General features: G+C 34.7%; 4 protein-coding genes across 7 annotated transcripts; 1 reads left to right on the top strand and 3 right to left on the bottom strand.

Annotated features, from left to right (window-relative positions):
* Nucleotides 1-2,941: 2,941 nt before the first annotated feature.
* LOC108342791 (transcription factor GTE7) lies at nt 2,942-5,468 on the top strand. Of its 2 annotated transcripts, XR_008249844.1 has the most exons (4): nt 2,942-4,504; nt 4,616-4,835; nt 4,922-5,094; nt 5,177-5,468. XR_008249844.1 is itself a non-coding variant. In XM_052878926.1 (3 exons), the coding sequence occupies exons 1-3, from the start codon at nt 3,191-3,193 to the stop codon at nt 4,978-4,980; spliced, it is 1,593 nt and encodes a 530-aa protein (XP_052734886.1). In that variant the 5' UTR covers nt 2,942-3,190; the 3' UTR covers nt 4,981-5,116. The 2 variants fall into 2 exon arrangements, 1 of the variants encoding a protein (XP_052734886.1); XM_052878926.1 differs by lacking the exon at nt 5,177-5,468 and having other exon boundaries at nt 4,922-5,116.
* Nucleotides 5,469-5,860: 392 nt separating this feature from the next.
* Nucleotides 5,861-13,010, bottom strand: LOC108342790 (rDNA transcriptional regulator pol5). Its single transcript, XM_017580592.2, has 8 exons — nt 12,377-13,010; nt 11,774-11,899; nt 11,480-11,677; nt 10,718-10,945; nt 9,503-10,627; nt 8,456-8,740; nt 7,222-7,648; nt 5,861-6,968 (listed from the first exon to the last, which is right to left on the bottom strand). Exons 1-8 carry the CDS (start codon nt 12,887-12,889, stop codon nt 6,136-6,138), a joined length of 3,735 nt encoding a protein of 1,244 aa, XP_017436081.2. The 5' UTR covers nt 12,890-13,010; the 3' UTR covers nt 5,861-6,135.
* A 2,622-nt stretch (nt 13,011-15,632) lies between these two features.
* LOC108343167 (heat shock 70 kDa protein, mitochondrial) lies at nt 15,633-19,251 on the bottom strand. Its single transcript, XM_017581272.2, has 6 exons — nt 19,019-19,251; nt 18,227-18,291; nt 18,060-18,138; nt 17,411-17,977; nt 16,694-17,314; nt 15,633-16,470 (listed from the first exon to the last, which is right to left on the bottom strand). Exons 1-6 carry the CDS (start codon nt 19,085-19,087, stop codon nt 15,847-15,849), a joined length of 2,025 nt encoding a protein of 674 aa, XP_017436761.2. The 5' UTR covers nt 19,088-19,251; the 3' UTR covers nt 15,633-15,846.
* Nucleotides 19,252-19,949: 698 nt separating this feature from the next.
* LOC108343587 (uncharacterized) lies at nt 19,950-25,241 on the bottom strand. Of its 3 annotated transcripts, XM_017581951.2 has the most exons (6): nt 24,928-25,241; nt 24,729-24,820; nt 23,682-24,619; nt 22,306-22,385; nt 21,457-21,721; nt 19,950-20,604 (listed from the first exon to the last, which is right to left on the bottom strand). In XM_017581951.2, exons 3-6 carry the CDS (start codon nt 24,466-24,468, stop codon nt 20,336-20,338), a joined length of 1,401 nt encoding a protein of 466 aa, XP_017437440.1. In that variant the 5' UTR covers nt 24,469-24,619; nt 24,729-24,820; nt 24,928-25,241; the 3' UTR covers nt 19,950-20,335. The 3 variants fall into 3 exon arrangements, with proteins under 3 accessions (XP_017437440.1, XP_017437441.1, XP_017437439.1); XM_017581952.2 differs by lacking the exon at nt 24,729-24,820; XM_017581950.2 differs by having other exon boundaries at nt 23,682-24,820.
* Nucleotides 25,242-26,205: the final 964 nt, after the last annotated feature.

The following is a 26,205-nucleotide window of genomic DNA, read 5'->3' on the forward strand; positions in this document are numbered from 1 at the left end:
AACTAAAAAAAGCAAAATAATATGAAATTTGTTGAGAAATATATTAAAAATTTTACTAGCAGATAAATACATTTTATCCAAAAATAAATGGTATTTTAACTCACTGTTATTTTAAAACGTGGGATTAAAAAATAAATCTTGAAATTTATGAATTTTGAAAAAAAACATTGTTTCCTTTTCTTTGGTTGCAGATGAGCATGTGATATATATATTTAAATTGTTTCAATTGGCAAAACTCTTTTTTTTTCCTGTCTTTGTAATTTCAATAACATATTTATTATATTTGATATATTATAATCTTAATATTTACAACAACTTTTAAATAATTTATTGCCAACTTTATGAAAAAAAAAAGTAGACTCCAAAATAGAAAAGTGCATAATTATTTCATTAAAATAAAATAATTTATTATGTTGGTTGATTCTTACAAAAATATTTTAGAAAACATAACAAAATAAGAGAGGACAAAGTATAATGAACACAAAAACCTAAGATGCAACAAATGTTAGGAAATTAAGTTATAATGTGTGGAGGAATGAAGTAAGGGAGGCATGCATGAGCCACCTTGCTTTTCTAACGCCAAATGGCTCCCAAATTCGTCCGCTTCCATAACCACAAAACATTCAATACTATGAATATTTTGATACCTGCATTTTTTTATATATATTTTTATTATATAGACAACACCAAAATGAGATAAATTTTAAGGATATACATTGATGAAAATATAATATATAATAATATACAAAACAAGATAAAATATAGAGTGGTATTGTTTATGTGTTTTTATAAACACATATATAACATATGTCGTTCATGATGAATAGTTAGAATATTTGATTAAGTTTTTAACGTATTTGTCAAAAATATATATATTAATTTTAGTATACATATACGTTCAATTATAAATTTCTTTTACAATTAAAATTCTTGTCCAAGTGATTTAAAAACTAGCGAAATCTTTATAATTCAATTAGACCAATTATCTACTAAATTATTATAAATCACCTTAATATTAAGGGTATTCATAAGATGAGATTACTTAATAATCCAATTCAGTCCAACCTAATTGGGGTAAATTCTATTTATTATTGGGTCAACTCAATTCAACAAAAAAACTAATCTCATCTAATATTGATATTTAAGACCTGATCCAACATTCATTTTTATATTTTTTATGAACAACTTGTTTATGATTTTACTTTTCATGTTCTGAATTAATTTGATTAAGCTAATTATAGTTTGACTTGCTAGTTTGATATCTTGAATTATTTTTTGAAACTATTATATTATTTTTCTAATTATATTGATATTTGAAAATTATAATTTTTAATTAATAGAAGTTTTTCAAAATAGTAACCAAACCTAATCCAAATGAGTTGATTTGAACTGGATTTAACATAAAAAAACTGCAAAAACCTAACTCATGAATCCTAAAAAATATATTAGTATATCAATCAAATTAAATAAAAAAATGGTTGACGAAGTAACATAGATTTTTCATTTATTGAATATTTTTTAATTTAATTTCCAATTTCATCTTTACAGCTCTTAAATCTTATTTCTTTTATGCTCTGAAGTAAAAAACAAATATTTTAGCTTTTATACAAACTTTTAATCCAAAGGCATATTTTCTTAATCCTGCTGTTTAAATTTTATAGAAACTAAAGGAATTGAAATGATTTGTATCAGAACTAAATAACTTATTTTTTAAATATTAAATAAGTAACATATAATTTATTCACATATAACTTGGTCCGTCTCTTTATTTTCTTCAATTACAAATTATTGTTTTTTTTTTCTGTTTTATCATTTAATATACATTTCATCACACCCCTATCAACGTAAGGCATAAACATCTCTTTCTGAATCATTCGAATTATTATTATTTATCATTATCCTTATATTCATTATTATTAATATCTTACTTACATTTTTTCCCTATCTATAGAGAAAACCATAGTCAATTAACTGTGACATTATATAACAATTTAACTTATTCATTACAAATATACTTTATATGTTTAAACAATGATTTATATTGAATTTAGTAAAATCTACATGTTTAAATATTTGTTTACATAAATTTAATTATATAAAAGAAGTTGAAATGTTAAAGTTCTGGTACAAGTCTTAAAACCAGTAAAAAAAGTGGCAACTGAATTTAATATCACTTCAACAAAATCGCTTTTCCAGCCCCTTTTAGCCAGGTTGCTGCACCATCCCTATGATTAACTAAAATAATAGATATTAAATTAAGAGTATAACTTTTAAACAGCTAATTTTTTAAGGTAGTTTTTAAAAATAATACGAAATGCTTATTATTTTCTTAAATAAATAAATGAGATACTAAATTTCAGAATGCATTTTCAGATTTGACAGATTCTAAATTGATAAGTGAGTTGATTAAATTTTATTTGCGTCAGAAAAATGATGGTTCAGAAAATAATAAAAAGCGCCAATATGGGTGATATTATAATTAGGTGAAAACATAAGAATCAAAGAACCGGTCTTCTTCCAAACTACACGTTATTTACTATACTACCCTTCATGCTGACACGCCTTTTCCTTGTAACCACGCGCTGCGCGTAACTTCCCTCCCACACACTGGAAACGCCAGTTTGGCCTCTATCCTCGTCACCAATGTGGGCCCCATCCACTGTCAAACCCTAAATGCACAACACATTCACCCCAAATGCACTTCAAACTCAAATCCAAATCAAAACACGGGTCTACTCCATCTAGCGGTTCAAAATGCAACACGTGGAAGAATCAAGAAATCATCACCCTCCGTGCCAGATCTTGCGGTCAGCTTTCGGGACAGCTGAGAAAACGACGCCATCCGTTAGATCATGAATCAAGAACGAATCAACGGTAGATAGAGCTTCCCGAAGCACCCACGGGCAGATCTCATTGCCTTTAAGAAGCGGCTCTTGCCCCTTTCATTCCTCGCACAGATTAGGGTAACCCGAGCTACAAACCCTAAACGCTACGTCTAAACTTTTCCGACCTTCTCTTTCAATTCGGTGACTCCGCCGGCGGCGCGTAAGAGATTCCGTCAGCGCGTGAGGGTACAGTTCGCGCGTGATTCCTAGTTCACCGCTGACCTATGCGTTGTTCGACCCGCATTGGAGAGTTCACGCCGGAGGGACGGTGGAATCTCACCGGACGGCCGTGATTTCGCACCTCTATGGCTTCCGCCGTCCTTGCTAACCGGAACGAACCGAATTGGCCACAGCATAGAGGCGGTGGAGCTGGATTCATGGGAAAAGTACCTTTTTCTAACCCTAACCCTAATTCTAATCCTAAATTAGCGAATAGCAAAAGGACCCAATCGGCGTCCGACGATGCTTCCTCTATCAACAGGAGATCGAACGACGCTGGCGTAAGTCACTCTCAATACGTGTGCTTCAGCTTATCTACGTGCACAAAGAAGGAGCTCAACGACATCAAAAATCGCCTTGTGTCGGAGCTTGAACAGGTTCGCAAGTGCAGAAATCGAATCGAATCCGGCGAGTTACAGACCGGGCAGAGCTCCAACGGCCACCCGAAGAAACCGTCAAGCAAAAAGGTTTCCGGCAACAAACGACCCTTACCGTTGAATTCCTTTAAGGAATTGAAACGGTCGCATTCGGAAGTTGGGAACACGATGAAGGTTTGCTCGCAGATTTTGCAGAAGCTGATGAAACACAAACATGGGTGGATCTTCAATGTTCCTGTTGATGTTGTCGGAATGGGACTCCACGATTACTATGATATAATTAAGCAACCCATGGATCTGGGTACTGTGAAGTCGAATCTCTCTAAGAACGTGTACTCCACGCCTTCGGATTTCGCTTCTGATGTGAGGTTAACTTTCAACAATGCACTGACTTATAACCCTAAGGGCCATGACGTATACACCATGGCGGAGCAGCTTCTGGCAAGGTTTGAGGAGCTGTATCGGCCGATGCGCGACAAATCTGAAGGTTGGATTAGACAAGATCAAGATTACGATGAGGAGTTGCAGGCTAGTTCTTGGAGCCACGTGGAGCCGGAGAGGGTGAAAAAGAAGGAGAATCCAATCCCTCCTGCGAAATTGCAACAAGAGCCTCCCCAGCCCCCTGCGAGTTCATCAAACCCCCCATTGTTGCAGTCTCCTGTGCGCACGCCATCTCCAATGCGAGCCCCTCCTGTGAAGCCTTTGAAACAACCGAAGCCAAAGGCTAAGGATCCCAACAAGAGGGAGATGAGTCTGGAGGAGAAACACAAATTGGGGTTAGGGTTGCAGAGTTTGCCAGCAGAGAAAATGGAACAGGTGGTGCAGATCATAAGGAGGAGGAACGGGCATTTGAAGCAGGATGGGGATGAGATCGAGCTAGATATTGAGGCTGTTGACACAGAGACCCTTTGGGAACTTGATCGGTTAGTGACTAATTATAAGAAGATGGTTAGCAAGATTAAGAGGCAGGCATTGATGGGCAATATTAACAACAACAATGAGCAGTCTAGCAGAGGGAACGGGGTAAATTATCTGCCTAATTTTTGCTTAATGGGTTTGCATAATTGCCTAGCACTGACGATAGGGTTGAACAGGATATTAACTTTGTTGATTTTTATACCATTCAAATGACAGGAATTGGCTGCTAGCGAGAAGGTTGATGGGGGTGCAGTTGAGGTGAAGAAGCCGAAGAAAGTAGAAGCAGGGGATGAGGATATTGACATTGGAGACGAGATGCCAATGAGTATGTTTCCCCCTGTGGAGATTGAGAAAGATAAAGATGTTGGTGGAGGGCATGCAAGCAGTAGTTCTAGTAGCTCTGGCAGTTCAAGCAGTGATTCATCATCGTCAAGTGGTATTCACTTGTTCTCAATAGCCTTTGGTTTGCATTTGAAAATAGTTTTCCGAAGAAAAAATGCTAATGTTTGATGGCTATTGCAGATTCAGATTCAGGGAGTTCCTCGGGGAGCGATTCTGAAGCAGACAATGGGCATTTGTAGCAGTCCACCCCTTGTGATTTTGGAACTTATGATCAAACTGATCTTTTGGGGTAGGCGGGTAAAGAAAATGGTTGCTTTATTTGCTTCCTCTGAGGGCTCGCTTGAATGCATGAGGTATGCAACGCCTATTCCATGTTGTGTTATTTTCAAAGGTTATGGAATGTTAGACTAAATTTGTGATTATCTTTATTTTCAGGGATTGTGGACCGTTTGTTAGTTCGTTTTGGTGAAAGTAGTAACGGTTGGATTGTGGCGCCGACCACTTGCTCCAGGACTTGTGGTGTCATAGTTGTACAAATGATTTGGAAACCGAAGTAATCGTCAAAACAATCTGTAGGCCAGAAAGTAGGCTTAAATGTGGTGAAAATTCTAGGATAGAATCGTAAAAGGTTAGGAATAGATCCAAGAGAATTAGTGTTTTTTGAGTTTTACCTTGTACACATTACAACAGTAAATAGAATGGAACAACCTTCTTTGAAAAAGCTTTACTTTTTTGTGTTGCGTTTTAAATTTTCGCATTGTGCTTCGAATGGAATTTTGGGATGTCTCATTTTATGTACTCGTTTATTGTATTTAATGTGACGAGCACATGCTTGATCAACCAAGGAACATTCATAAAAATTTGAGATGGAAACTAATTGAATAATTTAACTGAGATGGGAGAATCACAACAACAAGCAGTATAATTTGTGCCTGCGATGGAAGGACGCTTTGCCCAGAGAATTAGAAATCCAGCACCCTAGGTAATTAATACAGGATAATTGATACCAAATTCTTAATGAAAAATTACTAAATGCAGAACAAGCACACTTCAACGAAGCTGCGCCTTTTGCAACTTGGGAGGACAAAACTTCTTTGAATTTAGTAATTGTTCGCGGGAGACAATAAAATTTGAAACGAATTCTTTCACCAGATAATAATAGTTTACAAAATCCATAGCATGTCCAAAAGAACAATTGAAAAAAAAAATAACATCTAAACAATTAAGTTATACCAAAAATTCTCACTGCTAACACCTCAAGGTGTTAGTAGCACCGTTTTCATCACCATACAAGTCGAGCAGAATGAATTCAAGTATCTCCTGAACAGCACTGTCTATTTCTAATTGTTTCCTTTTCCTCTGTCGCGTGTGGCAGCAATTGTAAAGTGTGATGTTTATTTCTCCAGCTTCTTCAAACTAATGAATTGCTCACCAAGTTGAGCCTGAAGGGCAGCTTCGGTATCAGGTGCCAAAGCTTTAAAATATTGCTTGGTGAGGTTAAGCTTAGACAGGATCTCCAAAACCTTGACATAAAACTTCTGTACCTCTGTCCGCCTTGCCGGTTTACTTGGCACATTAGTTGCTAATTCTTTCATTAGATGACAAAGTTTATCCAAATTGTTTTTAAGAATCTTTTTCGATGCAGTCTGTTCATCACTGTTGCCTGACGTCAGCGACTTCATTATTTCCATTACCAAATCAAGAGCCTCCACACGTCGAAAATCTGACTTGGCACTTCCACACCTCTCCAAAATAAAGCCAAATACAGCATGTCCAATCCATGGTCGTCTTCGAAATATTTCTTTCAAAAACCCAGATTTGATTTGAGATTTCTTATTTTCAAAATATCCTATTAATACGTCGCGGAAAATTTGAATAATCTTCTCCAATTCAGACGGAGAGAAATTTCTTGAATCAATAATCTTCAAAATCCAGAAGGTCGAGGTTTGGGCAAGAGATGAAACCATTTTTTGTCTGTTCCAAGAAGCTGATTGCTTTGACTTCTGTCTTTTAAATGGTTTTGAAGCTAGTTTTAGACTTTTTTCCAACAGAGATTCAATGATGGATAAATGGACACCATCACCTCTTGGATAATCCTTTGCTTTAAATATTTGCTTTTGTAATATTCCCCATATACGCTGTGCAAGCTGCTCACTAACTTCTGCTGTGTGAGGGTTAACAAAAGCTTGAGCCAAATTTGAGTAGACCATAAGAACCTGAGGCTTACCTGTAGAGTAGCAAAACACCATGAATACACTAGAAGAACGACACTTTAAAGGCTTGTGAGAAAATCACGTCAATAACACGTTAGTATTGCAACAAATCAGAAACTATTGAACCTTAGTAAAATGTAATTGTAAAATATGAAATAGTATTATTCATTTTTTAACTTTTCTTATTACATGCATGTATATATAACAGTTCTCCAAGAATAAAGCTAACCCAAAAAGTGATAAATATTATGAGTAATGTATAGTTACCTGGATTTTCATGAAGGAAAATTTCCAACAATGAAAGGATTCGAAGTTTGAACAACACAAGCTGGGAATGTGCAGTTTCACCTCCAGCATGATTTTTCTTTTCTTTGAATATCTGGGCAAGATATGTATCAATCCTGAACATAGCATCATCATCCATCCCACTATCAGAATCATCAGAAGCTTCCGAGTGGCCATGATCAGCCTCCTCCACCTCTACGACTGACTCAGAGTCATCTGTCTGGACGTCACTCTCACCTGTTTCAGCTTGATCAATTTCATCTTCAATATTAATAAAGTCGTCATCATCCTCATCATCATCTGCACTCGCTGTATCTGGATGTCTTGCAGGCTTTATCTGTTTCTTGATGATCCGCAACATTCGGATCAATCCATCATCAGTGATATCACCACAAAAATATTTAAATACCTACACATAGATAGCCGTGTTAGATAAAAAAAAAAACAGTAGATAAGACATGATATCTAGATTAAATTTAAATTACAAGTCCAACCCCCTACTATGTCTTCTTAAAGGATATTTTCTAGCAACAAATCTCTTTCTAACACTGCACAATTGTCAATCCATCTAAAACAAATCTACATGACATGTTCAAAACTCAGACCCCAATCAAGATTGTATTCATTATACTAACTAGCATGTCTATATCATCCATTCAAGATTTCAAGACAAGTAATACCAAACCGGTTAAGCTATTTGAAATGGGAATATAATACTGGAAGAATGGCCTCAATCAACATACAGTTCAAGAATCATAACTGGCACAAAAAGGTGAAAAAATTTATCCGGTTTTAGATATGATGAAAAAAAAGAAAAGAAATCTAGAGAAAGCCACATCAAGATGGTGTCTGAAATTCAACAAATGAGTTGGGAATGGGGCATATAAAGAATTACTTCCAACCATAGAAATCTAGTAACACTATAGCAGCGGTTTATGTTATAGATAAATTTGAAGGGATTTTAAATTGGGGAGAAGTTTGACAACATACTTTTCATTGTTAATAGAATATCTGAACATCTAAAACTGTCCCATTAAAAACAAAATCAAGAATCACTTATCCCCAAAGATGAAATTTACACTTTCTGCATGCAGTCCTAGGTGAAGTTGTTATTCTAATATACTGAATGTAGAATTGTGAAGTTGGAAAAGATCATTTTCTTCGAATCACTTCAATTAAAGTGGTAAAAGATAAACCCCACATATTTTATCATAACCTGTTCTATGGAAGATCGCATAGGAGCTGATGATTGTGGTAGCAGAGAGAGTAATGTATCCACAAGAACATCCATCAGTTCGGGAGCATCATCAGCCTCCACATCTTCTCCAGAGGACTCAGGAAGATCAGAACCAGAAAATGCCTTCTTACAACAAATAATGAGTTCAGATGCAGCTTCGGCGTACTCCCCTGGACAAAGAAGTACTTGCAGAAGCAGTTGGATGAGCAGGTATCTCAATGCAAACAATTTATTAGCATCAGTGTTACAATCATGGCTCCGTTCCTGATTAGCATTAGCACAATATAAAAGAGAGGAGTATAATTAGGATATATATATATATATATATTGAATAAATGCCATTCAACAAAAAAAATTATTTCATTGTAAAAATACAATACAGAAGCACACAGACAGTACAACATGCTTCTACTCATCGTCATAATACTTCATAACTACAGTATAAATTGGAAACGTAAACGCATTTAATATATTCAGAACAATACTTTCTTCATTTAGAGAATAACAAGATAATCAGACTATAAAACATAGTACATATGGAGGTCAAAGATTACAAGAATATATATATATATAAAATAACCACAATATCTTAGGTTTACCATCATCACCCAGTTATTTTTCCTACTTTCGTTTTGTTGAACAGAACCTCACCATGTAAATTGCAAAGAATGTATTAGCCTTTTTATCTTTCATATTCCTAACTTACCAACAATAAACACAACAGACTACACTTTCTGCTAATCTGCCCAGAGACACTAAGAAGCTAAATATACCAGATCTTGGGAAACAATCATACAAGTATAAAAAATTCTAAAATCAATGCCTTAAATATTCTAAAAAGAATCATACAAGCCCAAAATACAGGGATGGTAGGGACATACACAAGGAAAAACAACTAACAAACCACCCTCCTATTCAACTTCAACATTTCGGGGATTCTTACACATGGGACAACACTCATTAGCAAATGGAATTACCTAGCATCAACTTTTTATCTAAGTATCAAAAGGTCACAAGATTCATTACCTCTCTGGATAATCTTGTTTCCACTGCCTGCAAACTTTTTACTGCCTTTTGATCTACATCATCTAAAGACCGGAAGAGGGAAACAGAAGGAATGTTGCAAAAGGTGCCAAAGAATTTCATGAAGTATGAACCAAGATCATTTGGCTCAGAACTATTAGCCAAAGGACGAGAGCCCTCCCCTTTCTGAGCATTTGCCAATAACAATTGCAGCTGGTTTATACACATCTTGCAGAGAGAATTTGATGTGGGGGATTTTGGCCATCTGAATTTCTCCACTAACTCAAATGACGTTACCTCAGAGCCAAGAGAGGCAGTGAATAGACCCTGAACAGCCAGAAACTTCATGATTTCTTTCTGTACTCGGAACTTCTCATCATCATCTAGCTTCAAGAATTTTAAAATACTGGGAAGGGATTCTATAACCCAACTCTTCAAAAAGTCAGAATTCCCATTGGACCTGGGAGAATCCTTATCCTCAATAGATCCTATTTCAGAATTTTCATCTGTGGTTTGACTCTGGTCTGAAGGTTCCTCCACAGCGTTACCTTCATCCACAAACAGGTTAATTAAGTTCTGAACAAAGAGCATGCAACCAGGTTCAGTTTTGAACTGTGACATAAAATCTTTAACATGTTTTGTTCGTGTTACACTATCAAATTTTCCACTGCTGTGCTTCTGAATAGCCACTATAACAGCAACTCTTCTGACATCGTCATCCCCCACCCAATCTGACAACTGTTTAAGAAAATGCTGAGCTACTTTATATAGCCATGTGTTCTTTGCGGATAGTACGTCCACCATGCACTGAACAACTTTATATGACAGAACAACGGGAAGTAATGACGCAGGCAGCTTTTGGAGTAGAAGAAAGAGAACATCAAAAGCTAAGTGTTTCCGGTCATGAGATGACATGAGAAGGGATTCTTCAATAATTATTTCACAAAAAGACTGAAGATTCCCCGCAATTTCTTCATCAGAAGAGCTAGATTTTCGGCTTTTTTTGTGTTTCTTTAATGAATTTGAAGCGGATGCTGCATCTTCTATTTGCACAATAGTATTAGGTAAAAGAATATTTATCAAAACTGGCCAGACACTATGAAGCCGAGGTTGACAAAATGTTGATTCCTGCCAAATTCGGAAAATAAGTTATAAATTCTTTCTATTACTACATCCAAAACAGTATTGGTCACATATTAGTGAATTTATATAATCTACCTTCAAGCAATTACTTAAAGAGGACAGGTGATCGGCAGAGAAAAGCTGGCTAGAGCTGAATGGATTTGGTAGTAATTTGCCAAACAAGGAGCTGTCCATACCGCTCTTCTCTCTAAGTTTTAAAGCCAGGAACAGAGTATCAGGGTTTCCTACTTCTATAGCAGCTTCAAACCACTCATGCAGCCCTGGAGCTTCAAGAACATGATTCACCAAGGCTTCAACGGGCAACTATGATAATAAAATAAGTAATAAGCAATAAGCAATAACATGTAACAGTGTAAGGTGAGTTTCAGAATAAACCATTAGTCAAATAAAACACTTGTAAAAGAAATAACCCATGAGAGAATTTCAAGGTTTTGCACGTGCTATGAGAACGTATGCAGTTGCATGTATGCATACATGGATATGCTAAGAGTACAAATGTTTGTGAATCATAAAATAGCACCAAAAGGAGAATAATAATAGCCAGAAACCCAGAAGAAATTGAAGAATATCATAACAATATCCAAGAATCTGACATAAAATGCACCAGCAATCTATTCCTGAATGCATCAAAATATCCCATAAGTCAAAAGGCTACTTTCACATTATTACATATATACTTACTAGGAAACAAGCCATGGCTATAGAAAATCTCTCCCAAGCATAGTTTTACCCATGTATATGGGTGGATAGAAAAATCTTTTTGCGGGAATGTAAGTAAAGAATGATCATGTCATGACTGAATTATAAGAAAAACTCTGAAGATTTTAATATACAAACCTTTTCAACCATATCTAATATTATTAGAACAACAGGCTCTTGCAAGTATCGCTTTTTATTGGCAAGAGAAATAAGAACCGTAATAAATTCTCTTATGTAAGGAGTGTTTTTATCTATATTCCACTCCATTATAAGTCTTCCTGATCTTGCCAGAGCTCCATAGGCAAATAAGCGCCCTAATAGACAATCTTTTGCTTCCTGCAATTTCACGTGAAACATGCAAATATTATAATACAGCACTTATCATGCTGGGTAACGATCTAAAACAAAATAACCATGCCACTAATTTCTTACCTGACCCTTCATTGATGAAGTTACTTCCAGCAAATTGACTACAAGTTTAAGGAAGGATTCAACCTTAATGTTATGAACAGTGCCAGTTAAAACAGTTAAACCTAATGCAAAGCCTTGTCGCGCACACTGAAAAAGAAATAAAAAGTGTTATTTTAGCAAAAGATCAGCAAGCAACCTCCCGCGTCAACGAGCAGATTTTACTTATTCCAGCAAAACCCTATATAATCAACGTCAAGATAAAAATTAATCATGATCAGCAACATTTTCCTGGCACAATTCAGAGAGAGACGATTGATTATCGTCAGATCTCTTTCTAAATAAAAGTTGCAACAAAAAGCCTTGTAATCCATGCTAACATCATATAAACGGCATTTCAAATACGAAAAGCCGGAATATCCATACATGCTTCTTTCATTTAAAAGCCTAAAACATAGCCTTCTTCGAACCAGTTTAACAGAACGTCTATAAGAAAGAAAACATCATAAAATAGGTACAAATAAATCTTAAAAACATAAAGCATATTCAAACTTTTAAATTAAAAGACAAAACTAGTTCCCACATTCCAATACCCAAAACAGAACAATATTACACAATACCACAAACCTCTCTGGACGAAGAAACACCGCGAATGAGCCTACGAACAGCGTATCTCACAGACGGAGCACAGTTATCCAATCCATCGTCTTTCTCTGCTTCCAACTTGAATCCACCCTCGTCATTCTCCTTCTCCTCACGCGTATCATAGGCGCTCTGAACCGCCTTCAACTCCGTCACCATTTGTTTTGCGGCGGCTTCCCTCGCCGCCTCGGACGCCGCCGCAAGGTCCTTGAATACACCAATGTGAAACTCCGGGAGAGCGCCGCCGGCGGTACTCGGTACTGGTTTGGATTCAGAAGCTACAGGCTCGGGTTGCGGTTGTGATGACGTACGGCGCCGCTTTTTGTCCAAGGCTTTGCGCTTCTTCTTCCTCTCCATTGGCTTGACTGAAGGTTCTTGCTGGCCATCACCGGAGGCGGCAGTGTTCTTGAATTTTTTGTTGAGCGGTTTGGGAGAATCGTCGGTGGCGAGGGTTTGTTCCTCGGCCACGAAACTCTTCTTCTTACTGCCACTACCCATTGGTTTTGCGGCGGAAGACGGCGTCGTTCGAGGGTTTAGGTTAGGGTTAGGTCCGCTTCAATTCTTAAACCTCTCAAACACTCTCACACTCCTCTCTGCCAGCAAAGCTAACAATATTGGAGTCTAGACTTTGAATTCATATTTATTTCTTTATTTCGAAATCTACTTTTTACTTTTATGGAATTTCTTTTCAAAAATATAAAATATTAATAAATATGTAGAAAATATATATGTATTTATTTAATTAAAAGACATTTATAGAGATGCAAGGCCTCTACTAAGTTACAAGATTAAAGCAGAATTCATGTGTATTCATAATAAATAAATAAAGTAATATATAAATTATTTTATATTTTATTTTAAGTCCCATTTTCTAATTTGTAATAAATAGAAAATTTAAAAAACATTAAGAAGAGGGAAAACAAAGTCAGTGGCATTGGACAAAATACCAATTTACCCCTCTTTTTTCTTGTAAATATATATTTGTGCATTTGGCAAACCAAATCAATTTAGCATTGTGAAAAAGAAAAAACATTCACTTTATAAATTTAAGTAATAATATTTTAATTATTTACCTTAAAATTTTAATATATAATATTATATTGCAAAAAAATTGTAAAATAAAAATATTTTCTGTGAGTGTATTATTTTTATATAATAGAATATATTGAGATTTTTAGTTAAAAAATAAAATAAATATTATTAAAACATTATTATTTAAAATATTGTTATAATATTTATATCTGTGTGTTATCATTAAATGGAAATATAGAGATAAAGTGTTGGAAATATCTATAAGTTGAATTTAGTTCTGCACCAATATGTGTAGAAATTCCTTAATCTTGTATGTATGTATAAGCTTTTCATTATAAATAGAATATTGTGAGATGGGTCATTTAACCCTCTAAACATAAACATGTACATTTTTTCTATTTTGAATTTTAAGTCATGTTTTTGGTTTAAAGATGTGAAAATAACATCATCCTTACAGAATATCCTTTTAATTTTTATATAAATTAAGGCAAGTAAACTTGAACAACTTATTTTATTTTTTAAATTATATTTTATTATACTAATTATTAATATATATATATATATATAATAGTTAAATATGTTTTTAAGTTTTAAATTTGGATACAAAATTAAAATTCATTTATCTTTAAAACTTTAATAGTAAATGAAAATAATTTTTTAGGTTAAATTATTTTTGAGAGATTCTTATTTTTTTTATTTTTCTTAAATAGATCTCTCAATTATTTTTTAACCTATTGAGTATATATCTTTTAAAAATTAATACAAGTAAGTGTTATCGTTAATGTCGTACTAACACGGTTAAAGAGAGTATCATGCATCAAGTCATTATTTTTTTAATTTTTTTAAATATATTTTTAATTATTTTTTATATTTTATATATTTTTTAATTTTTTGTAAAGAAAAATATTGTCATATATCAAACTAACATTATATTACACGACAATGTCATATCAAATGTCATTATATTAGTATAAATTTAGTCGTATATTTTTGTTTGGTAATGTATTTTTATTGTTTAAATTTAGTTCTATTTTTTTAAAAAATTAAATCATTTTGATCCACCTAAATTAAAATGAAATTTAGTTTCTATATACATGTAAAATTTATATTTAGATTTTTCAAATGATATGATTGTGTAAATAAATTAATAATGTAAAATTTTATTCTTTTAAATAAAAAATTGGAGAAAATTCCATAAAAGTTTTAATTACATAATCTAATCCATTACTAGTAGATGATAAAAATCCGCATACTTATGAATAAAATCCGCATACTTATAAATAAAATCCGCTATGGATAATTGGTATCCGTGAATACTTATAAATAAAATCCGCATACTCACATATATTCCGTTATTCACAAAAACAATCAATTTATATTTTATTAAGTTAAATTTAATTAAAATTAACATTAATTTATATTTATAAAATTAAATTTAATTAATTTATAAAAATATATTTTTAAAATATTTGTGGATATATTTTTTAGCATTATCGATACCCACCCAACTGGTTGCGATCTCTAGTTATCAACTTAAAGATAGAGATAGAAACTAAAAACATAATACTTTGGCTCACTAATCGTAATAAATTTATCTTTTTTAAGATTAGAATCATTTGATGAATAAAATGTTCCATATAATTTCTAAAGAGGAAAACTTAATTTTGTAAAATACACACCTTAAAAGAGGAAAACTTAATTTTGTAAAATACACACCTTAAAACGAGTAAAGTAAAATATTGAAATCACACAACATGTGTACTACAACAATAAATTTTGAACAAAAAAAAATACACATGAATAATTATAATATACACAATTCATAATAAACAGAAAAAATTATAGAAAAATGTAATGATTGGAATGCATATAAAAATATAATAAACCTATATTTCTCTAAACTCACTTTTGTATATCAGATATGATGGTAAAATGGTGCAAGTAAAGAGAATGACATGTTTATTCTTGTTTTGCTAACAGTCACTTTATATACACACTCAATGACTAGAAAAGTCACACAACATACTAGCCATGTCAGTGTTATACTGCAACGGTACTCATTAATAATTCCAATCGCTTTTACTATTCATATTTCGAAACATTTTCTCACTGATCAAGTGCTACTAAAACTCCCATAACTCAGTGATATTACAAAATTTGAATTGAATGATTGTTGGAAGTTTGGCTTCGTCTGCGGAGGCAAGGCACGAGAAGGCAAAACTTTGAATATCGTCATTCAAGTAGGAGCATATTCCAGTACTACACATAGGAAAGGCCTCAAAGTAAAAAAAATGAACTCCAACCTTTAGTACAAAAATAAGTGACCTTATATGATATGCTAAATGACAAAAAGATGATTCATCTCTCTAACTTATGATCTAAACAATACATCATAATGTAGTGGGACGTAACCCTTCCTTGCCTCACTTCTTGACCTCCTCATACTCTGCCTCTGGAGCCTGGTCCCCACCCTGTGAACCACCGGCTGAGGAACCGTCACTAGAACCACCTGACATGTGCTGCCCAATTTTGGATACAGCTTTGTTTGCAGCGTCAAGCTTAGACTTAATTTCATCAACATTATCCCCAGATATCGCCTTTCTCAAATCCGAAACTGCATCCTCAATTTCTTTGGCCACTTCACTGGGAATCTTCTCCCTGTATTCCCCTAAACTCTTCTCAATGCTATATATAGTAGTGTCAGCACTATTTCTAACGTCAATAAGAGCCTTTCTTTCTTGGTCTTTCTGAGCGTGCAATTCTGCTTCTTTGACCATCTTTTCAATCTCATCTTCCGAGAGTCCGCCAGATGACCGAATGGTGATTTGTTGTTCTTTCCCAGTAGACTTGTCTTTGGCAGAGACGGTAACAATACCATTGGCATCAATGTCAAACGTGACCTCAATCTGAGGAAGACCCCTGGGAGCGGGAGGAATACCAACAAGGTCAAATTCTCCAAGCATTTTGTTGTCTGTAGCCATTTCCCGCTCACCTTGTAGCACCTTGATACCGACCTGAGTTTGATTGTCGGCTGCAGTTGAAAAGACCTGAAACAATGATGCTCAGAAAAGATTCAACAACATAGCAATAATGCATACTCCGGAGAAGAAGAGCCTGTATATTTAAACCTAAACAGTGTATATATATTGCAGTAGATACACAATACTTCATGGGGAACTTTAACTAAACAACCTTGACTGTATACGTATGATTTCAATGTTAAATTAGAAAGAATTTTCTAAAGCAATCGTTAGTAGCATTAAGGATTACCTGACTCTTCTTAGTGGGAATAGTTGTGTTGCGGTTGATCAACCTAGTAAAGATACCTCCCAAAGTCTCAATACCCAGAGAAAGCGGAGTTACATCCAGGAGCAGTAGCTCTTTAACATCTCCACGTAGGATACCACCTTGGATTGCCGCCCCCATGGCAACTGCCTCATCAGGATTTACACCTTTGCTGGGAGACTTTCCAAATATCTCTGAAACCACCTCTTGAACTTTGGGTACCCTAGTCATCCCTCCGACAAGAAGAACCTCATCAACATCCTTGACAGAGATGTTAGCATCCTTCAAACAGCTTTTGCATGGTGCCTTGGTCCTTTCGATCAAGTTATTTACCAAGGCCTCAAACTTAGATCTAGTCAATGTTATGTTCAGATGCTTAGCACCAGAAGCATCAGCAGTAATGAAAGGCAGGTTGATCTCAGTTTGAGATGTTGAAGACAGCTCTATCTTGGCTTTCTCAGCAGCTTCACGAAGCCTCTGCAGTGCAAGTCTGTCCTTTGAAAGGTCAATACTCTCGGTTCTTTTAAATTCGTTCACCAGAAAATCCAACAAGGCATTGTCAAAATCCTCTCCTCCCAAGAAAGTATCACCATTTGTTGCTTTCACCTTAATACGAAGATGATGTCAGTACAATCTCGTCCTATTATTAATTTTGACAGGTTAAGAAGGAATGAAAGACGTAGAAGAGACAAATCAGCATACCTCAAACACGCCATTCGAAATTTCTAAGATGGATACATCAAATGTTCCACCTCCAAGGTCAAAAACAGCAATGAGACCCTCCTTGTTGTTCATTCCGTATGAAAGTGCAGCAGCAGTGGGTTCATTGATAATTCTCTGCACATCAAGACCTGCAATTCTACCAGCATCTTTTGTTGCCTGCCTTTGAGCATCATTGAAATAAGCCGGTACAGTAATTACCGCCTTCGTAACTGACTTCCCAAGATAAGCTTCTGCTGTTTCCTTCATCTTGGTGAGAACAAAAGCACCAATTTGGCTAGGAGAATACTGTTGTCCATTAGCCTCAACCCACGCATCACCATTTGGAGCCTTAACAATCTTGAACGGAACCATTTTCATCTCCTTTTGTGTTTGTGGATCATCAAATCGTCTACCGATCAAACGCTTGGTACCAAAGACAGTGTTTGTCGGGTTAGTTACAGCTTGACGTTTGGCTGGGGTACCAACAAGCAGCTCCCCTTTCTGGTTAAAAGCAACCACAGACGGTGTTGTTCTAGCACCCTCAGAATTCTCAATAACTTTGGGGTTCTGAAAAGATATATCTTGAGTCAGCACAAATAGCATACATACACGAACAAACAATCCAAAAGTGAACACACATTACTGTTACCTTTCCTTCCATGACGGAAACACATGAATTAGTTGTACCTAAATCAATACCAATGACATCATTTCCAGCAGGTCTTGAGCTGTAGTGAAGATGAAAAACCACAGTGAATAATTTTGATCAACACCTGATGAGGAGGATTATTAACAAACCATAACAACTAATCGCACCTGAATGGTCGAGCCAAACAAGACCACTTCTGAGCTACATATGCAGGCTTAGTGCTTCTCGTCAACTGCACAAAAACGTGAAAGTAAGAAAAATCTTCCACCAAAACTACAGTTGTCACATTATTCAGAACACAACTCAAAATGAACAACGGCATAATGACAACAATAACCCGAGTACTTCTTTGGGTACCCAAAAGTCCAAAATAAAAAATAAAAGAAGGGAGACGAGGTTTAAGGTTAGATGTAGAATAAAGAAATTAAAGAATTGCTAGAAAAGCAGGCCATGATTCATGAAAAACACAGATTAAAACTGACAAAAAGCACTATCATCGAGCAGCTACGAAGTCCACTAAAACACGGATGATTTAGAAAAAACTTCAGTCAGTACAATTACTGCTTATATAAGCCGTATACAATGTTGGCATAAAATTCACATTCATAACACAATTTCTAAAGACTCAAATTCAAGGATCTAGAGCATAAGGACTGGTGAACTATAGATGTTTTTCCTTAACCATAAGTTTGCACGCAGCGACACATCGATATCCCACAACCAAGAAAACACAAGATAAAAAATTAGAATAACGAAAAATAGAAATCTAAAATTATAAACAATTCTAGCCAAAACATGATCAAAATCAATAAATAGATAGCTCAAAACAAAACATGAGAAACAGAAATAGTTAAGGCCTATATCAAATCGGGAAAACCAGGTAACATGGAGCAACCATCAGAACAAGTAATCATATAAATAATGAAAAGAAGAAGGCAGGGAAAAGGCAAAGGAGCTACCGAGCGATAAGCAGAGAAGGTGGTGGAGGAGACATCACGGCGGCGGAGAGAGCGAAGCACGGCAGCCATAACCAAGAGGGGAGATTGATCAGAAGTAAATGGAGATACGTGAAGGTGGTGAGATGTGTTTTTATATCTCTGAGAAGAAGGGTTTAGGGTTTTGGTGCTTGTAATAGAAAAAAAGAAAAGAAAACGGTGTCGGTTCCAGAGGAAGGTCGCAGATTGTTCTAGTTCTTCTACTTTGAATGATAGAGAAACTCAGACTAGGAAGGTTCTAGATGATCACTCCAAACGGTGTCGTCACGGGTGTTTGGTTGGGTTATGTGGCACGTAGGACTACCACGCACACAACTCCATTGGTTGGTAGGTACTCTTTTGTTTTGACAGTGTCATAGTTCTATATTTAGATGGAATGCAGTACATGTTTATGATACAGTAAATACTGATGAATTGTTAATTTTAATAAATTATATATTCGCAATTTTAAGTAGAGATTTTATTTTTTTCTTTCTATTTTTCATACTTAGACTTAGGGCAGCCTGAATATTGCCAATTTTTCTTTCTATTTTTTTCTTATAATATTGCCAATTTTGTTAATCTTCTTTAAAGTACCACAGCTAACTGTGTGAATCACACTTCAAAAATGGTACAGTTTTTAAAGTTCTTTCAGATAAAATATAACTCATAAAAAGTAGCTATAATTTTATTATTTTGTTGTTCAAATAATTAGAGTTTAATATAAAAAAAAAATTACGGATGAAATGCAAGAATTCGTCATTACTATTTAAGGAAAAAAATTGAAGCTGTTGGATTAAATATATGTCTTACTTCAAATTATAAAAAAATAATTAAGGATTATCTTAAAAGTAAACTAATTTAAGAACTAAAGAATGTAAATAAATAAATAAAATTGAATTGTTGGGAATGGATATGGCATGGTTCTGCATGATCTATCAGTGACAATTAATAATATCAGAAATTAAACCAAAAAAGAAAGTTACACTGTACAAGTTTGAAATGTAGTCATGACAGAAAGGAATGGACCCTCTTCTAAACGTGGGGGAAGGGAACAATGAAAGAATCACAATCTCCATTTTACTCAACCTGAGAAGTCGTGGCTCGTGAGAATTTCATTTAGACTTCAGATGATTGTTTTACTGACAACAATTGTCAGTTTATTAAGTTTCTTATGTATGTGTCTTTGAAAAGCAGCTGATAAAATGGCTTTCAAGCGAGGCATTCTGGGAAAACAGATGTATGTACTGATCGACTTAAATGTTGTTCATTCGTAGATGAAATAGGCAATGACATGAACCATTAAATCCGCAGATAGCCTCCTCTGTCTTGATCTCCCATTCTCAATGATCTCCTCAGCAATGACTTCCTGTTCAGTGACCAGTTTCTTCTCAGAGCCCTCTTATTTCGCCATGCAGCAGCTATACGAGTATAAAGGGCCGGGAAAATGAAACAGAGCAGTACAAGAAATAACATTGCAACGCAGAGTAAGATGACATTGCGAAAACCATCTTTTAGCTCTGGGGCATTTTGACCTGTCCATGGAACTCCTCCAACATTCATGCCAAAGACTGCAATCACAGTTCAAGAATAACAAAATCAAACCAGTATGGAATGGTCGGTGGACATTGATAAAAAAAAGTTCATAACAAATATATTATGATTAAGCATTTGTGGTTAATAAGAGTTGACCATTGGACGGAGTGCTTATGGAGTTTCAGTGAGACACCAGTAAATATCCGTGCAAAAATCTTTTAACCTGTTTGGTTTCATGTTTACAGGCAAAAAATCACATCCAAACTAATTAATTAGCTTTTCCATCAAAGGAAAAACGGACGCGGTTTTTTATTAAAACTGACATGAATCTAAGCATGCAATTTGTTGTGGACTATGGACCATGATTGTGTACTTCTATAAACAAGTAAAAACTAGTGATGTGTAATCGTAAAGGAGAAAAGTTGCTTAAAATGTCAGATTAAGATGTGAGGTTTGAGAGAAAAGTTTGTTTCGTAGTGAAGTGAACAATAAAATTAAGTTTTGCATGATGGCGGGACCAACTTAAAACATTCTCTAAAAGGAAGTTAACTCTAACTGAATCCTTACGGTGAAACATTATCTCCACTTATAAATATTTTGGCATTATATGCCGTCAAAGTAAGATTTGAATTTGTCTCTCTCAATAGTGTCCAATACGGTATGTGGATAACATGGTGAGCGACCCCTTTAATGGATCTAGAGAAGACTCTAATACTGTTATAGATTTAAATCTAACTCAACCTTACAAAACCAATTTATTTGATGAAAATTATTTCTTCTTATATACAATATTTTCTTGCTATCTCTAGTCGATATGGAATTTAAGTTTTTCCAAACACATGTAAAGAAACAAGAAAAAGAAAGAAACCGGGTTGAGATGCTCTAACCTCCTGTTACTATCGACAAAGGGAGGAATATTATTGAAAGGAAAGAGAGATAATACAGCTTCCTGTTTATTTGCTCCGATTGCCAGCTGTCTAAACCGGCCTGAATTGCTGTGACACGATTTACTATAAACCCTACATTCTCCTTCATCCTCCTTAACCTTCCAATTAGTTCTTCGAGGGAGTTAAGATCATCACTGGCAAACCATTTTTTTGAAGAACATTTTTCTTTGACTCGGAGATATACTTGCTCTCCATGGGCAATCACCTGAATAGAGTTTAATTAAAACAAAACCAAAAGGAAGTTTAGTTCATACAAATAAATTTTGATTCGATAAATATGAGAACATATCAGATGGAAACAGTCATGTCATTCCAATCATGGTAACAGTACTAATTAATGTAATTTGTTATATATGCTGACAACCTGCTCTTTCCTTCTTCATTTTCCACCCTAATACAATAAAGCAGAATCATTTTCCAGTAGCAATTATGTTTACATAAAGTCTTACTATTTTTAATTTTGAAAGTAATTTTAAGAAAGGAGTTAGAATTGTGACAAAAGGAAGATGAACACCCTATTTTCCTGCATGCAGAATGAAAGGCGTAACTATCTTTTTATACCTCCCCTCTTCCAGATCTATCTGCATCTCTGAATTCAAAAGACAATTCTATCCTGATGCCAATGAATATACTATGATATGACGATGAAATTGACAACCCTTATGTCTGGATCACAAAAAATAAGATGCTTAATTATTCATGATCAACTAATAGAATGAGCTTAAATAAGATTTATTTATAGCTTGATGCTTTCTACAAGAGGGAATGAACAGATGAGTGAAGTATCACCTGCAAGAGACGCTGCAAATTAATATGCAGTTTGGGGAATCTTCTGTCATCTAGCATTTGTTTCTTCAGAGCATAACCACCTACAATACGCAGAACAATTGTTCCTTACTCAATTCTATAAAACCATTTCAAAATATAGCACATCGAGGAAGTTGTCTAGAAGAAACTTCCACAAAACATCTTGGAAGCAGAAATTTAAGTTTACTATAACCAGCTATACAAGGAATTACTTCCCTCTTTTCACCTTTTGGCTAGGGGAAGGAGGAGTAAACAACTAACAACTTGATGTCCATCAAAAACAGTCACTTCCTGTCAAACACTATGCTCTAAAAGGTATCCACTTGGCCTCCTCATTGCATAGTAATGGGCAAAACATTTAAAGATACGAACAATTTGCCAAGCATATGATAACCTCAAACACTACACTTAACAAAAGGAGGCACAAGGATGCATGTGCAAGGATGACAATGCCATATTTTGGAGTCAAAATATATTAAGAGAGCCTTGAAATGTATGGGCACACACACACACATATAGGTTTTCACAAAATCAGTAATCATATTACCATTAACTAAACGTATGCCTAAATACTGCGAAAAAATATGAACCAAATCTTTTGAACTTCCCACAAAATTTGGTGAAATACATGGATTTCACCCAAAAAAAAGTTTGTTATTCATTTCTCTTTTCCCGATAAATAGTTAGTAATTTGCGTCATCTGATTAATAATCCATTGAGATACAATCCCAATCCCTATGTAGTGGGTACTGCTACTACATGGACTTTACTCAAAATAAAAAGTGTGTTGTTTACATTTCTCTTTAACTGATAATTAGTTAGTAATTTGTTCCGTTAGATTAATAATCCATTGAGATCAATGCAAGAATGAACAAGCCCAAAATGAAAAGACTAGTAGTGCACCATATAGAATATTTCGAAGGAGAAGCATCATTAAGATACTAGATAAAGAAATCATTTAATTCAGTTAACAGACATGGAAAAAAAACAATCAGAAAGAGGCTTTGGGGTAACGCTTTTATTTGGCAACTTGGTTTCTTTCATCTCTTCTCATGCACAAATATAACAACTTATATTTGTAGAATGAAATCAGAGGTAAAAATATCAAACAAATCAATCATCAGAAACTTCAAAATGTCATCTGCTAGACAATTTTGACTCTTCTATACTAGAATGGCCACAGAGTATGTCTAAATTCACATCAGTGTTTTTTCCAAGTCAGTTTACAGAAAGTTAAAAACTGAGGCATTCTTTCAGGAATCAGGAATAGAACAAATTTGCTACTGAAACTCTGAAGAGTACTGAAAGTTGAGAACAAATAGGGAGGGCGAGGATCAGGAGAGTATAATGAAAATTACCTTTATCCAAGTCCAGCTCCACAGAGTCCAACTCCATCTCAAGCTTAGTCACAAGATCTTGAAGCTGATCTACATGTGTGTCAATTATGTGAACTACAAGATTTGAGACAGATCTGGGCACAGGGTTGTCAGCTTCCTCAGAGTGATTCATAGTCAATAAGAATTCAAGAACATGCTCCTTAATAACTATCCCCCCTCTTTCCTCCTGCTGACCTCTTAAAGAGGAACTTTCAAGACTAGGAATCTCTGATAGAAGAGATTCACCCACGCGTGAGAAGCCTAACCTGGGAACACGTCCCAATGACACGGTAATTACTGAATGTTCACTAACTCTAGCAGCAATCCTAAATGTGAAGTCACTGGAGGGAGGACCAGGCGAATTAACACGGAAGACAAGCGCCCCATCTACATGTGCACAAAAGGGTCCGTTGCTAACAAGTGAAAGAATGTCTTGGAGTTTCAATGGGGGGCAGAAAACACCAATCAGGTCTTCTGCAGATTGTGACAACTTCTGATTTCCTTTCGGTAATTCCACATGGTACCAAGAAAACTCCTTCCCTCTACCTTCCCGTAACTCCAGTTGCTTCTCTTCTTTCTGAAAAAGGTCTGCCAGATCCCAATCCTTGTTATAAAAGTTCCCGGTGCCGTCAAATATATAAGCCCTCTTCCTCACCAAGCCTGCAGGATTGCCAGGGTAGACACGGCGATCCCTGAGAGGAACCCGTGCAGAAGTTTCACTGTCCTCGCCCAACCCATTCTCGTTAACTCTATGCTGAGCTAGTTCCATGAACCTTCTGCAGCTACCCTGAATACCCTCCCAACAAATGAACAAAAAATTATATGTGCTAAACAGCTTGATCCAGAACCCCCCAACTTAGAGACTCAATTTTCCTATCTCATAAACTTGACATTGAAAATCTCACGTCCTTTAGAACAACCTACAAGCAATGGATGCGAGATTATTCGCAGTCTCGAAACCAAAGTCAACAAATACAACGCAATCCAATTAATTGACACAAATCCAAATTGGTTGGAAGTAAGGTACACCTAGAATTGTATACAAACATCCAACAACCCCCAATAGGTCGGTTCGCAATAATCTTCTAACAAAACCCACCAAGTTCACAACGAACCAAACCCTGAACCAAATTTGCAGTCTTTCAGATTCTACTCAACTCAGCAAAGTAACACAACCAAATTAAAAGAAAAAAAAAAACATATATATACTGGAGAAGAAATGCATTACCTCGTTGAATTCCCAGATTATGAAACTATGAATGAATTTCCAAAAACCTCAAACGTTGAAACTGGCTAAAGCGAAAGCGACTTAGTATTGAAAAGTTCAAAAGGTTTTAAGGGTATTATTTATTCCTTTTTTAGGTAACGACAGAGGGGATTTGAGAACAATAAACTAATTAAGTAGTACCAGAATATGAATTGTAATGTAGAATAGTTGAGGTTCTTGGAAACTTCCCTTTGTTATGAAAATTCAATTCTTATCTGTCTTCGGTAGCAGTTATGATGAACTCCCAGATTTGGCATTCTTTTTAAAATTGAAATTTTGTGCAAAGGTAAGATTAGTTTTTTTTAGTTTATACCTTATTTAGTATAATATTAAACATTAGTTTATCCGAATTCGCCTAGGGACACAAGTCGTTGTCTCATCTCATCCCGGATTTACAAGCTATTTCATATGATTCCACTCAATGAAATTAAACTCGAATATTTTATTTCATAAATATTTTATTTTGAGAGCGTCAAAATTTTTATCCAAACATATAAATTTTGTTGAGATACTAAATATATACAAAATATTTTAAATTATACATTAAATTTTATACACATAAAGAAAAAATTGGGAAGGTAAAAGCACATTTCAATCCAAAAAAATCCGTCCTTCTTGAGTATATTGATAAATAATAACTTATTCCTTAATTTTAGTTTTTATTCGGATTTAAATTTATTTTTATTTTCAATAATTTTTTAAGTTATATAATTTTGGGAGGTGACTTTGACGTGTAAAGTCGTTATTAAAACATATTTTATTTATTATTAAAAAATAATTTATTGATCATCCTCTTTAAATGTCAAGTTACATGATCTTTTTCTGCCCTAAAATAACTTAATCCGTTCCTGTAATTTCGAATTTTATAAAAAATCTATCCCTCAATTTTTTAAAATTGAAATAATTATTCCATGATTATTAATTAATATGTTAACTCTTATATTCAACTTCGTTGTTAATATTTTATGTTAATAACTTATCAACATGAAACTTAAATGTTGTTGTTATTATTATTTTACGTTAAGCAGTGATTGGCACGATTACAACTGACAGACATGCACATTTTTCTATAAAAATTGGATAATATAATAATAGATCAAGAAATTTTGTGAAATTAAAGAATTAAATGTATATTTAAACATTTTACATAAATTAAAGTTATACATTCACAAAATTATAAAGATAAAATGAATTTACATCTCGTATTAATTTAGTTATATTTAATGATGCGATATTTTT

This window comes from Vigna angularis, chromosome 6, assembly GCF_016808095.1.
Source record: "Vigna angularis cultivar LongXiaoDou No.4 chromosome 6, ASM1680809v1, whole genome shotgun sequence".
Lineage (NCBI taxonomy): Eukaryota > Viridiplantae > Streptophyta > Magnoliopsida > Fabales > Fabaceae > Vigna > Vigna angularis.